At 34.7% G+C, this 14,337-nt stretch overlaps 1 protein-coding gene across 1 annotated transcript; it reads right to left on the reverse strand.

Annotated features, from left to right (window-relative positions):
• Positions 1-1,504: 1,504 nt before the first annotated feature.
• On the reverse strand, positions 1,505-13,764 carry rab40b (RAB40B, member RAS oncogene family). Its single transcript, XM_043254310.1, has 7 exons — positions 13,457-13,764; positions 13,182-13,369; positions 7,036-7,096; positions 6,292-6,352; positions 5,092-5,169; positions 4,462-4,684; positions 1,505-2,533 (listed from the first exon to the last, which is right to left on the reverse strand). Exons 2-7 carry the CDS (start codon positions 13,345-13,347, stop codon positions 2,262-2,264), a joined length of 861 nt encoding a protein of 286 aa, XP_043110245.1. The 5' UTR covers positions 13,348-13,369; positions 13,457-13,764; the 3' UTR covers positions 1,505-2,261.
• Positions 13,765-14,337: the final 573 nt, after the last annotated feature.

Genomic DNA, 14,337 nt, shown 5'->3' on the forward strand with positions numbered 1-14,337 from the left:
GATGCAAGACTAAGACTCCTCCCTCTGAATTTTCCATTGCTTTGTACAGATCTTGCTCTTTCTCATTGGATGCAGGTCATCACGGATATGATTTATAGTCAAATGCATTTCAAACTGCAAGACTCGGATGCAAGACTCGGTTGCATAAATGAGCACAGATGTGCGTGAAATGCCAAGCTTTCGTAAGTGATCTTCACAAATGGTCTACAAGTGAAAAACTTTCTGTGTGTGAGGGGGGGGCTCTACAGTGTCCTTGCAACGTGTTTGAACCACAACATACAACTCACCATATACAATATGGTTAATATACTTGTGACCTTTCTAAAAGCTGACCCTATTTATGCTTCTCACTAAGAGGCAGAACAGAACTGAAGGCCAACTGACCAGTCCAGAGGGAAGTTCTGGTTGTTCATGCAGAAAAAAACACCCCTCATAACTCCTGTCTGACAGGTCCACTAATCCAATGTGTCACTGTATAAGAGCATATGCATGTGCACATGCCTGTTCTCGACCTTCTATTTAGCTGTACGGGTCAGCCATTTGTCTTATAGTGACAGGGTCATTCACCCTGTGTCTTGAAGTGAGGCTTGTCCTCATCAGAATTATATGACCACTACATGTTCAGGTCAGACAGTGTCACCATAGATACCTTATCCCTCTCCCACGATACTTCAACATACTTGTCAACATTCTGACAAATGGATAAGAAAAACGGGAGATTATTACACAGCATCTATGTGAAGCTAGCCAAAATGTATCTCAAATAGGCAACACGGAACACAAAGAAAACAGAAGGCAAAACTGGAACTGGACAGACTGTCTAGTTTTATGAAATGGTCGAATATTGCTGAGGTGCCAATGGCAAGTTGCATACAGGAGCCAAAGCAGATCTTATATTGCATAAATGTGTAAAGCACGCCCTCTGCAGGTTGTTTAACGTTTACAGATTTATGTACTGTGTTCTATGCTTTTAATCTCACATCATAGTATATAAATTATAGAATTAGCTTCTTTTCACATTAGCTTCTTGTCTGATTTAAAAATCAGCCGTGTTGGGCTTTGATCAATTGATAGCGTTAAACGCGGAAGGATATCGACAAGGAAGCAAAACAGTATAGTCCCACACTAAAATTAATATTAGACAAATGTCGCTCAAATCAAATGCCGTACGTTTTTATAAAAAAAACCTTACATTAAAACACTTAAGTAAACAAACAATAAATAAATACTTTTTAGTACTTTCAAAAACTCTGATAACCGTTTGCTGAAGGACCGGTCAAAATCATTTTGTGGTTATCTACACTAACGCCACAGATATTATCTATTTAAATTGTAGCCGCAGTAACTTCCTTTATCTTGGAATAATAATTTATTTTCATTATTTGTTTTAATCAAATCTTCCTTACCCCATCTCAACAGTAAGGCCAGGTAGAAAAGACCATTTTCAAGAAAACACTGACCTCTACTGGACATGTCGTTAATAAAAAAAGACCACGTGACTTTCTGATTTCATCGTTGAGCTTTATTTAAAACCTGATATGATAGCATGTTAGAAATTTCTGTTTGCTTGCAGTGTAAATCTGAAATATTAGCGTTGTTTTTAAATGTGGCAAATGAAGCCACATTTTAATCTTGCACGTCTTTGGTGTGTTTCCCATATAAACGTATTGTTCAATAACAATATTGGTCACAGATCAAGTGTATCACAATAATTAAGAATTCTAACAATGTAGTATCAAACAAAACAAATTATATACACAATACAAAGAGCTGCGTGTCTCAACCTTGACTCTCTAAGCCCCTGAAAAGTGTCTGAATAAAAGTATTAAAGGAAATTAAGCTGGTATTACTTATCAGTAAGGTCCCTTGTGAAAGTGATCACAAAACAGGAAAGCTGTTTGTTTCTCCTGCTGGCTTGGTCCAAGTTCAGTAGCAAAAAGAGTCCTCCACAGGAAAATGCAGTACCATCAATACATTTACAAGACAAAAGAACTTGTACATATATTTAAACAATGCAGAGCATTATAAAGGCTTGGCAACACTTAGAAACAGATGCCCTCTTGTACATCTGTCCAGCAATCACAATTGGATATGGCCATGTGTTTTAAACAAACCCAACATGAGGAACAAGTTTGGTCAAACACTTAATATATCGAAGACCTCACAGGCCACAGTTCTCTAACTTGTCCTTATTTATTCTAAGACTGTGGTGGTTTTGAACACTAGCTCCTTGTTTAAATTGCATTGTGTACTGCATTCATCTATGAAATCTTGCAGCTCGTCCGTGCGCAGTTCTGGGATGGGCTCAACGGTGGGTAGATGATTTTGGATTTTTTGGTTCCGTTCCTCTTTTTAGCGCTGCTGGCTATGACCGAGTAGGAACGACCGTGCATCATCCTGGCATTCAGGCCGTTGGCCATGGAGAAGGACTTCAGATGGCTCTTTAAGGCAACAGGAAGGGGAAGTTTGTCCACAAGGTGCACTGGAGTGCAGGAAACGATGGAACGACAGCAAAGGTCCTGCAGACTCAACACTGGACAAAAGAAAACGACAGGTTAAGCTTGAATGAAGCATATTAGGAGCCATAAAACGGTTCACAGGCATGAATTTTTTTTATAAATGATATCATGTCTCTATAAAATGCAAGCTATCTGATAGTTTATAATAATTCAGAACTTCAGTCAGCAGCGTTTGTCTTTAAATGATGAAGGCATTCAACGGAAACCGCTGTTTTATCATATTGCTTGGTCTTTAAATAATCTCCAGTCAAAATAAACACTTTTATTCAAATGCCTTAATCTAAGCTAAGTAAATGTTTTTATATCGCTTGACCTTGTTCCTACAGGCATTTTTCTAGCATAAACCAAAGCTATGATTATTAAAAGCTGAAATGTGGCGTGTGGGCGGCTGGCCGTTACATTGATATTTGAACACTGGGTGTCTACGCTGTGAGAGGTATAAAGTCTCAAAGCTTTGCATACTTCAGGTTTCTAAAGCATTCCTTTGGCCTATACATAATTGCAGCATTGGTCTGAGGGGGAAAAAAAAAACTTGCTGTTGCTTATGTGGTGATTCTCAGAAAAGGCTCCACTAAAAGGTCGGCTTTATTCTATGACAGCATTCCTTAATGCATCATTTCATGTCAGAAACGTTTATGGTGAAGCTTGTTTAATTCCCTGAGAGAACATTTCGAACCTAGCTACATAATGAGTCATAGGAAGACGTTGATAGAAGTGTAGTAAAACAAGACAACGGTGGTATTGTTGTGAACTACTGACTATGTTTAGCTGTCCTTTCTATCTGTAATTGATTTATATAATTCAGGTTTATGTAACTGTGAAGGTAAGTGATGTTTTTACTGTAATAATTCTTCAAATAAAAATATTCAATATTTATATAAAATAAAATATTTGATCAGAATGATCCTGTTTGGAACTAAAACTATGACCTTTATAATAAAATATAATATAATAATATGCCCTGCATCAGACAACAATACTAGTGCTGTCAAATGATTAATGGCATCCCAAAAAAAAAAAAAAAAAAACTGTTTATGTAATATATGTGTGTATCTGTATATTTATATAATACATAAACACACACTTTATACATGTATACATTTTTTTAACAGATTACATATATTTATAATATGATATAATATATATATATATATACATATATTATTTGTGTTTGATATATATATATATATATATATATATATATATATATATATATATATATATATATATATATATAAATATATACATTTCTGTATTTACATTTGATCTTTGCAAATGAAGGCATTTTCAAATTTCTTAACACATTATTTTCTAAAAAGTTGCATTTCTGTAAGTACATATGTATTATAACTTTAATTTAGTTTCTAAATTATTTTATATATTTTTATTACGATTCAATAAGTATTTTTACATCGAGATTATAAATTATGTACAAACATGGGCAAAATATGGTGTTCCCAATCTTAAAGAACATAGAGTTGTTGTTTTTATTATTAACATATTTTTAGGCAACTTATAATGTAAAAAAGTAATACTAATGAGAATAATAATAATAATAAGAAATGTAATAATTGCGTGGGAATATATTGTTTCAAGCGAATAGATGAAAAAAGTGTCTCTTTAGTGTCTCCTCAAAAGAAGTCCTTATACAAAAAAAAAAAATAATTTCCACTATTTTTCATAATTAATTTGTTTTAATTTTCCACACTTTGTTTTTTGTAACTAAATATTTAAATTAAAAAAAAAAATCAAATCTGATAATTACAAAAAAATCATTCCACTTTCCTTTTTGTTTTGTTATTTTATTTTAGCATATAGCTACAAAAGTGTTCTGCATCCAAACTAAATAATGTCCACACACACACACACACACACACACACACACACACACACACACACACACATATATATATATATAAAGTCTGAAAACTGAGGGTGTTACCTTTATTGGGTCTCCAAAGTCGCTCCATGCCATGCCTCATAAGCACAATTCGGGCCAGCTCGGTGAAGGACTCAGTAATGTTGAAGTTACAGAGAGGGCTGACCTCAAAGAATGTGACCCCCAGTCGCTCTGCGAAAGCCTGGGCGTGCTCGGTGGTCACCTGACGTTTATAGGCCAGGTGAAGCCTGTTTCCCACCAGGATTTTAGGAACACCTGGTGCATGCTGGGCACAAAATAAATGCATAAATAATAGTTACATGAGCACGCTTCAGGACATAACTGGTTTGCTGATTTGTTTTATATTATTATCGTTTTAATAATAAAGCAATTTTGAAAGAAAACGCTGTGCATCATCAGCCCCCTGCTATCGACACAAATTAGTTACAAAGCCTCTGTATCATGTATCATTGCGATGATTATAACCATAAATGCTGTCACTGAGTTGCATAACAAGCACATTTCCTGATACGCATCTCTTTTAGCACTTTCTCAAAATGATTAGCTTATGCTGTATTTAATGTGATTTCAAAGCCACTCGTATGAACTCATGTCTGTTTATACTATGCTGTTTATACTGTATTTAACATAATACCGAGTACTGAGGTTTTTTTATGATTGACCCGATTTTACCTCATCGATCTCTTTAATCCATCTGTCGATGCCATCAAAAGACCACCGGTTTGTGATGTCGTATACAAGGATAACACCCTGTGAGAAACAAGATTTGTTAATCGACAGCATACGGTTTATTAAATTTAAATGCACTTTCAGAAAGAAAGAGAAAATGAGCTACCATCTGAGGTTTCAAAAAGTCAGTGCGGTACTGGAAGTGGTATTATTTAACATCTAATGCAGTATGTGACTAAAATTGTTGGCAGAGACATTTACGATGTAATGTCAATAAAGACTGTGGCTTTGCTCCAAGAATTTCTGTTATTAGGATATCTGTGTTTGCCAGAACAAGGAAACGTCATATCAACAATAACAGTCCAGTCCGATTTATAGCATACCACTCTTTCAACAGGAACTGCTGATCATTGGGTGGGGTGTTTAACAACTGTCTGGTAACACTGGGATTTCAGAGATATTTAAAAGCTCATTTCCTAAAGGCTCTTTGCCCATTATACACAATGCATTACACACAGCCACAAAATGATGAAAATACACAACAAAAAAAACATATAACTAAATATAATTAAATAATTTAAAAATAACATCAATTATAGTTACAACGAAAATTATAAAAATAATATGTAGTTACATTTAAATTCATTATTTTTAAATAATTAAAATTATAAATAAAATTCTACAAATATTTGTACATTGATTCTCAATTATTGACATCTATTACAGGCATTAGGCATTCGTTTTAATGTATTATATTTATATTTTTGAATAAAAATTTACTTTTTATTTAATTTCATTAAAATAAATATTTATAAATATTACTGAACAAAATATACATTGTGCTCACACACAGCCACACAAATGATTTTGGATGAAAATCAGAACAAAATATAACAACAATTTAAATAAATAATATCGATTATAATTACAAAAACATAATTTGTAAAATATTATTTTCGCTTATTTTAAATGAATTATTTAAAAAATATATATATTTACATTTGATTTAAATTATTCACATCTATTTACAGGCATACAGGCTCACAAGTAGTGACTGATAACTGAAAATATATTTATTTTTGTGATTAAATGTTTTTAATAACTTTCCTTTGTATTTAAATAAATTCAAACAAATAACAATAAAAATCATTATACAAAATATATTAATTATAATTGTGTTTTTATCAATTATTGCCATTATACCTGTGCTCCTCTGGAATATGAGCGAAATATGGTGCAGAATCTGCCTTGTCCTGAGGTATCCCTGCAAAAAACAACACAACACAGAGGGTCTGCATGACAAAGGACACATTCTTCTTACGTCTGTTCGTCAAAACGTCTGTAGCTATTGTCTTTCCCTCTGCCTGGTGACATGAGGAGCTCTCTGTGGTTGGTGCCAGGGCAGCAGACTTTGAGTAGGAGCAGTGAAATGAATCATTCACCATCCAGGGCTGAGCGCAGCACCAAGATGTGCCAGTCATGTTGCAGCGGGTAGGACTGGAGTATCACAAACACTCCGCTCTAAAATGCTTCGTCTGTCAAGGCCAGATTATCAATAATTGATTCCAGAGTCTTGCAAAAAGCTCGGTTCTCTTAAAATGCGCCAGAATTTATAAACAAGTTCTAGCCATGGCTAGTGGGATTGACTTGGCTGTATTTTTCATTGGAAGAGTTTGTTGAGGAGCGCTGTAATTAACATAGCCAGACGTTTGGCATGTTCACTTCATATTTTGGAAACCGACGAGACCTTATTGAGCATACACAAGCATGATGGAATGGAGGGGGTGATCTTTAATCTCTCTTCATGCTCGGTTTGAGTTTAAGAAGATAATAGGAGGAAATCAAGTTAAAACTTTAAAGTTCAACGTGCGTTTCTAGGATATGTCAGGTGCTGCAGTCATGGGTTTCCAGTTTCTGTGTTTCCAACTGTGATGTTAAGCTACTAACCAAAGCTGGAGCTTGACTCTGCGTCCATCAAGCAGTATGGTAGTTGTCTTGTAGTCAATTCCTACAAGAGAAGAAGAAATAACGAAATAACTGAAGGTGAAGTGTGAAATGTTTCATTTTTGCGGCACCAAGTGTAACTGCAAAAGTAATGCTATTGGTCAAAATGCAGATAGCCACTGTCCAAACTCACACTACTGGTGGACTTAATCAGGCTAAACAAAGCAACTATAGGAAAAAGCTTAACATAAAAAACACAGTCAAATGTTGAGTCAGTAAGATTTTTGTTCATTTAATAAGCAAGGAGCCATTCATCTGATAAGAAGTGACAGTAAGACAAAAGTTACAAAAGATTTATATTTGAAATAAATGCTGTTCTTTTACTACTACTCAGTGAATCCTCATAATAATATATATCGGGATTTCCACAAATTTCACAACTGTTTCAGAAATATTATGTGAGCACCAAATAAATATTCAAATCACAGTGTTACTGTTTTAAAGTATTTCTGGTTATATAAATACATAGTAAGCATAGTAGACTTTCTACAAAAATTGTACTAAATCAACTTTTTTGGAATTGTACAATATGTTCAATTTCCAAAAAGAGCAAAGTAGCGATGGAAGAAATAATGAATAATGATATTAATAATCAAATGATGACAGAAAACAATGACGATGACATTTTCACTGTAATGACGCCAGACCATTGTTGCCAGATTGTTGCTATGTGATTACTAATGTCTTCTAACTGGTGTGTAGCATGTTGCCACTTTGTTTTGTAGCTTCTCCTACTCCTAACTCTATGATATTCTAGCCTCACATATGGTTACGTAATTGTCTTCCACACAAATTTCAAAGCCCAAAGGTTTAGCAAAATAAATAATCTTCATAATTTTAATACTTATCGTCAGGGGTTTGTTCGCATTCCTAGAATGTGCAATAGTAATGTTCTCTAATAATCTAATAACTGAAAATGGGAAAGGCAAGTGGTGAAAAACACTGAAGAATATTCCAGAGAGAGTCTGCATTTTATGTTTAAATAAAGACTGCATTCTTTTACTCTTAGGCAATATTTTATTTACAAAGAGCCTCTTTTGATCAAGCTTTCGAGTGACAGTAACTATGATTAAGTGACGTCTGCTGGTATGAACATGACACTTGGGGAGGATGCCCAAGCTGAGATTGGAAAGCTTTAGTGTCACCTCTGCGGGGGTTCCAGGTTCCACTCACACACACACACACTGGCATTCTGAACACTCTTTATCCTAGGGAATTTCAGAGCCCATCACGCATTCCACTGCTATGAGAATGAAACCCAACACTGTGAAAATATACATGGAACAACTGGGAGATTCCATTAAAGTGACAGAGAGAGGATTTTAAAACACCATCGCTGTCACTAAAGAATGGAACCAAATGAACGGATCGCAATCCCGTGTCACCCTGTGAACTACGAGGTCACTTTTAGTGAATTACAGCATATCCAAAGGTATGCACTAATGGTGAGGTTTAATGTCCTGTAAATTGCACATCACGTATCAGGTATCAAGCCCTCAATGGAAAATGATGCATTAGTTCTGTTTGGGACTCTCAGATCTATAAAACATAACAAAATGAAAATTAAATGTACTCATTTATTTGTGATATTATTATGCCTCAAATTCAATAGTAACTGTTTTTTTTTTACTGTTTTTGAATGTTTCTTTCATGCTCACCAAGGCTGCATTTATTTGATCAAATATAGAATAAAAAACATAATAATACAAAATATTATTACAATTTAAAAAGAAAATGTTTTCTATTTTAATATATTTTAAAATGCAATTCATTTCAATTTCCAGTAGTCACAGACATCGTTGTAATATGCTGATTTGGATGCTCAAGAAACATTGTGTTAACATTATAATTAATGTTGAAAATCGTACTGTGCTGATATGTGCTATATATATATATATATATATATATATATATATATATATATATATATATATATATATATATATATATATATGTATATGTACATGTATATATGTATATACATAAAGTTTTTTGATGTGATTACTTGCTATTAATTGCTGGACACCATATATATATATATATATATATATATATATATATATATATATGACTCTAACTTCAACTACAGAATGATCAAATAAACATGACCAGCGCTTACATCATATTTTCCACAACTATATAAATCTTTTATCAAGCTTTTGATAAAAGGCTTATTGTGAATTATTTAATTTAATGCAATGCCTCACTTTTAGACAAATATTGTATAACACCAGCTCTCTAGTATTTTTTTTTTCGTTTATAAAAATGTCTGCCTGTAGGATGCAGTCTTCCTGTTTGTGTGGGCAAGCTCTGATTCATCCTGACAGATTTTTTCACACTAACTCTTTCTGTCTCCCCGCGCAATTACCCTGCTCTGCACCTCTCCTCACCTCCCTCACAGCAACCAGCAAGCGAACCATAGACCTTTTTTGACAGGATGACACATACGTCGGATCAACGGGAGTAAGTGGATGAAGATGAAGCCTCCGTGGATAATGGTGTTCAAAATCTAGAGCTGAGGGAGAAACAGTTATGCTAACACTTACTGATCTATCCCTGTGCAACTTCAAGTCACGAAATGATAAAAAACCAAAAATACTGCAAGCTGCTTTGTGGCCTGTGGAGACGTTGTGGTTGACCTCAAAAAAAGATCAAACAGATCAGCCAGAATTTAAAGCAGCATAATTAAACTCAAGTAGACCTAAAAGTTAAAAGTGCACTCAGTAATTTCTCTCTAATTAAAGTAAATAAATTCAATAAAATAAGTAAATAAAAAAAAGTTTCTTTTTTAAATCAAGTAGACCCACATGAGGAGTCATATTAGTTCCAAAATTGACTAATGCTGAAATTTTACACTAATTAATTTAAGTGAAATTAAAGAGACAGTCCTTCCAAAAATCATCTGTTATCACCGGTGTACAATTCTTCTGAAGACAAAGGTAGATGTTTTGTTAACCAAATATTTGTGCTTCACATTGATTTCCATCATATTTTTTCCAATACAAGGGAAGTCAAGGGGAACCAAAAACAAAAATATTACAAATAAATAAAATAAAATCAGTCACTTTAAATGATATAAAATTAAGGCATAATAACATGAAAATATATACTATAAAAAAAATCTATATTCTTTTAGGATTTTCTTTAAGATTGTCAAGATTATATTTTACAGTGTTATGAAATGTATAATGTTTTTAAGTGTGTCAAATGACAGCAAAGATGATCTAAATGGGAAAAAGGAAAATGTCCAAGCAAAATTAAATATTTATTACAAAAATATTGACTGATACCAAAAATGACATAAAAATCGAATACTGGTTAATGAAGGTGTCAGTATAAATTCCAATATAAGGTAATGCAACATAAACAAAATAATATTGGATGCGTGTTGCATCATCTTAGATGTGATCCCAGACAATACAACGGGCAGAACAAACTGTACTTCTACCATTTACAGCCTTGTTTTAATTTGTGCAAAATTTAATATGCCGTCTACCCCGATTAAGCTCCGCAGGCGTTACATAACCTAAAACACATTGAGCAACACATCAGCCTGTACGTTATTCATAAGACAGTAGGATAAATGTTTCAGTGGCACAGAACTGATTTCACTCTCGGAGAAGAACAGATGCAAAGCTTCAACTGGCACTGTTCCTTTAAAATCAACAGTCAACGCACCCTTTTCATCATTGCAACAAACAAGTGGTTTGAGAGGTTCATGCAAGTGTTTAGATAAACATCAGAACGCTCTACTCCTTTATCGCCAGCAAAGCCTGGCTGCATCCTCATTCCCCTCAGCAGCATTGTGCTCAGCGGAGAGCACAGTTACGTAAGAGTTTTGGCCAGTAGTAATAATCTCTATAAACAGAAATTCCAACAGAGACTTCTGCTGGCAAGGTGGTTAGGCAAGCGCTCTCCCTGTCTAATCATAATGGACTTTATCGACCGCGTACATACAGCGTGCACTTATAAGGAATTTTGTGAGGTGCTCCCAAGGTAACAATACAAAATAAATACACAAGTTATAAAATATGACAGAACAGGACGTAGGAAATGTTCTGAATCTAGTACGCAACCTAAACAGCAAAGGTCTACAGCACTGGTCTAATAATTGCTCGCATACCCAATGTCTTAGAATTTGTTTACTGGCCCTATGGGGGAAATATTTCTTTTGGAGAGTTTGTAAATGAATGTAGTATGAAGTCACTTTCACAAGACTGCAGTGGGTTATTAAATTTTCATCACTGTTGTGCTGGAAAAAAGAGCAACTAGTTTAAAGTTAACATGAAAACAAAATCCAGCCCATTTACTTTGTTAATGCACATCCCTGATCTTACTGTGAATTATTAATCAATGCACCTTTTTTGGAAACCCCACTTTTCACAATGCTCAGATATTTGTCATATTACTGAAGTGGCTTTTTAATTGCAGTTCATGTTGTAGTTCACCCAAAAAATGAAGATTTGCTAAACAAGCCTTCCAAGATACCAAGTTTCTTTGTCACAACAGATTTGGAGAAAGTGAGTATTAAATTATGCTATCCCCTGCAGTGAATGGGTGCCATCAGAATGAGAGTTCAAACAGCTGACAAAAAAATCACAATAATCAACAAGTAATCTATACATCTCCAGACAATCATTTAACCTATTTTGAAGTAAAAAGCAGCATGTTTGTAATAAATAAACCCATCAATAAAGCGTTTAACTTTAAGCGGTTTCCTCCGGCCAAAATAACATTTCATAATCCATAATAATGTTTTCTCCAGTGAACTTGATTTGTGCTAATTTTTCTTCTCTTTCAGAAAAAAAAACTTGGAAAGAGAAATATTATGGATGGAGGACTTTACGTATTTTACCAGTTAGGAGTCTTGATGGATTGGTTTCTTAAAAACGTCTTTCGCATCAAAATACATGAATTGAATTACTGATGTTGTTGATTATTGTGAAGCACCCATTCACCGCAGAGGATCCACTGGTGAGAAAGTGATTTAGTTCTACATTTCTCCAAATCTGTTACAATAAGGAAACTAACTCATCTCCATCTTGGATGTCCTGAGAAACTATTCCTTTAAGAATATACAGTATTATGCCTGTCCAAGCAAGGCGAATACTATTTAAAGTCTTTTGGCCTAAAGAAGATTTTGTTTCTATAACCTGTTGCCCCTCTTCTAAAAGTGGCTGGCATTCCTTCCTCAGCTGCTTGAATAAATGAGAACACAACTGTGCAAGCCACCCAGATCTCCATCAGCCTCTGACCCTAAACAAACAGGTTGCCTGTCAACGTACTTGCTAAACCACTCCAGTCTAATCTAAGCTGTTACAGTGAGTCTCAGAACGGTCATCAGAACTTGGAAATTACCCAAATTCTGTGACAATGAAAAACGGCACTGAAAATGAAAAACGTGTTGTTCTTCCTGTCCAAGCACGCAGAAAAACAATGAAACAGAATTCTGGAGTAAATATGTAAAGTAGTAAGAATTAGGAGACCTATAGTGTTGTCACATTGAGAGCAGATTGCTAATAATTTAATAACCGATATGCAAGTCAATACGTGCAAGACGTATAAATGTGATCTTGTGATACCAGCCACATGTTTGCGTCACATAACGAATGTTGTTGGTCTTTCGAACAAGACACCTGAAAAATATGTTGTTAAGCTGTGAAAGCCCAAAGGGGGATTCACTACAGTTGATTTTGTCCCCCGAGAAGAGTTACTTTTTCCAAAACAGCGAGTAACTAATAACTACAACTACTACTGAGCTGTAAATAAGTGCGGGACAAACTGGGGTTAGATGAGCGATGTGATCTTGATGTGGTATATTTACTGTTATAATAAATAAAAGATTTAAAATAAACATAGAACAGATGCAGATCTCTTGTTTTTGTGTATAACATTTTTTGTTTACATTGTCTAGACTGACAACATTTCTGCAACTGTTAAAAATAAATGGATGTAAATGCTTGCCTGCTAGTTAATAATCAAATGAGTGATACAAAGGTTATATAATCTACAATCCATAGTGAGATTTATCCGGAAATGCACAGAGCGACTGACATTAGTTTTATTTGTGCACAGAGATGAAAACTTACCCATATTGTATCCATAGGGTGACTCACTGGACCCATCCTGTAGACTGGCCAGTATTTCCCCTTTCCCAACATCACTGTCTCCAACCAGCAGGAATTTCAGGAGGAAATCATAAGCTTTTGCTGGGCTGCTCCTGTGGTTCATCTTCACATCAGCCCGATGACCCATTCTGGTACATCATGTAACTGTCCTTTGATGGACTTGTATTAAATATCTCAGACCACCAGTGCAACTGAACAATATAGCTGCTTTAAAAACAAATCTAGGTAGTACTCACTGGTCTCTACTGTGTTCAGAATCTCATGTCCACTACACTAAAGCTTGTCCTATTGTTCAAAGATTCTGGTTGTGGATCCACTGATGCTGTTGCGTCACATTAGTAGATAAATAAAGACTCTCGTATTTTTACAGTATAGTAACCAAAGGCAAGTAACTTCTTAAAATCGGTTGTTTATACTTGTATAATAAACGTTAAGCTTCATAAAACACTCCTAATGTTTTGTCATCTTTACATTTCGAGCAAACCTGGTCCATTCAGCTCTCAGCCGCGATCCCTCTCTTCTATCAGCCTCCCTAAACAGAAAAATGCGAGTTCGTCCTTAAAATTTCCTTGATTGGATCCTGTGTGGAGTTGCTAGGGCAGCTCTGCTATCTCATTGGACAATAATCCCGTCCGTCAAAACCCGAGAACGCCCATTTTGTGTTAAAGAGGGTGTGGCCAGTCTGCTGTTTTGATCCCATAAGCGCTGATTCCAGATCAGAGCCCGGGTGTTCATCCATTTAGCTTTTGTCGCGCGAACAGATTGTCAGCTGATTCTGCGTCAGCGCTGTAGAGCGCTTCAAGCGCGTGCTCGGGTTTGTTGTTTTCCGGGGCACGAAGAATGACGTAGTGTTGAAATGATGTAATATGATTATTGTAGTTTCTAAACAGTTTATTGTAGTTTCTGTTCTGTCCTTTTAAAAGCAGTACTTTGAAACTATATTTAAGTCAGAAAATATAAAGGCTATAAAAGCATTAATGCGAGTTAGCTATTTTTCTAATATATATATATATATATATATATATATATATATATATATATATATATATATATATATATATATATATATATATAGATAGATAGATAGATAGATAGATAGATAGATAAATTTTTTTCA

This window comes from Puntigrus tetrazona, chromosome 12, assembly GCF_018831695.1.
Source record: "Puntigrus tetrazona isolate hp1 chromosome 12, ASM1883169v1, whole genome shotgun sequence".
Classification (NCBI taxonomy): domain Eukaryota; kingdom Metazoa; phylum Chordata; class Actinopteri; order Cypriniformes; family Cyprinidae; genus Puntigrus; species Puntigrus tetrazona.

Excerpts from the sequence above, each read along its gene's own strand:
- rab40b (XM_043254310.1), bottom strand. The coding sequence starts at position 13,347 with ATGGGTCATCGGGCTGATGTGAAGATGAACCACAGGAGCAGCCCAGCA. Across the intron at positions 4,685-5,091 it reads GGATTAAAGAGATCGATGAG|CATGCACCAGGTGTTCCTAA; the intron begins GTAAAATCGGGT and ends TTTTGTGCCCAG. Across the intron at positions 2,534-4,461 it reads ACTTTGGAGACCCAATAAAG|TGTTGAGTCTGCAGGACCTT; the intron begins GTAACACCCTCA and ends TCTTTTGTCCAG.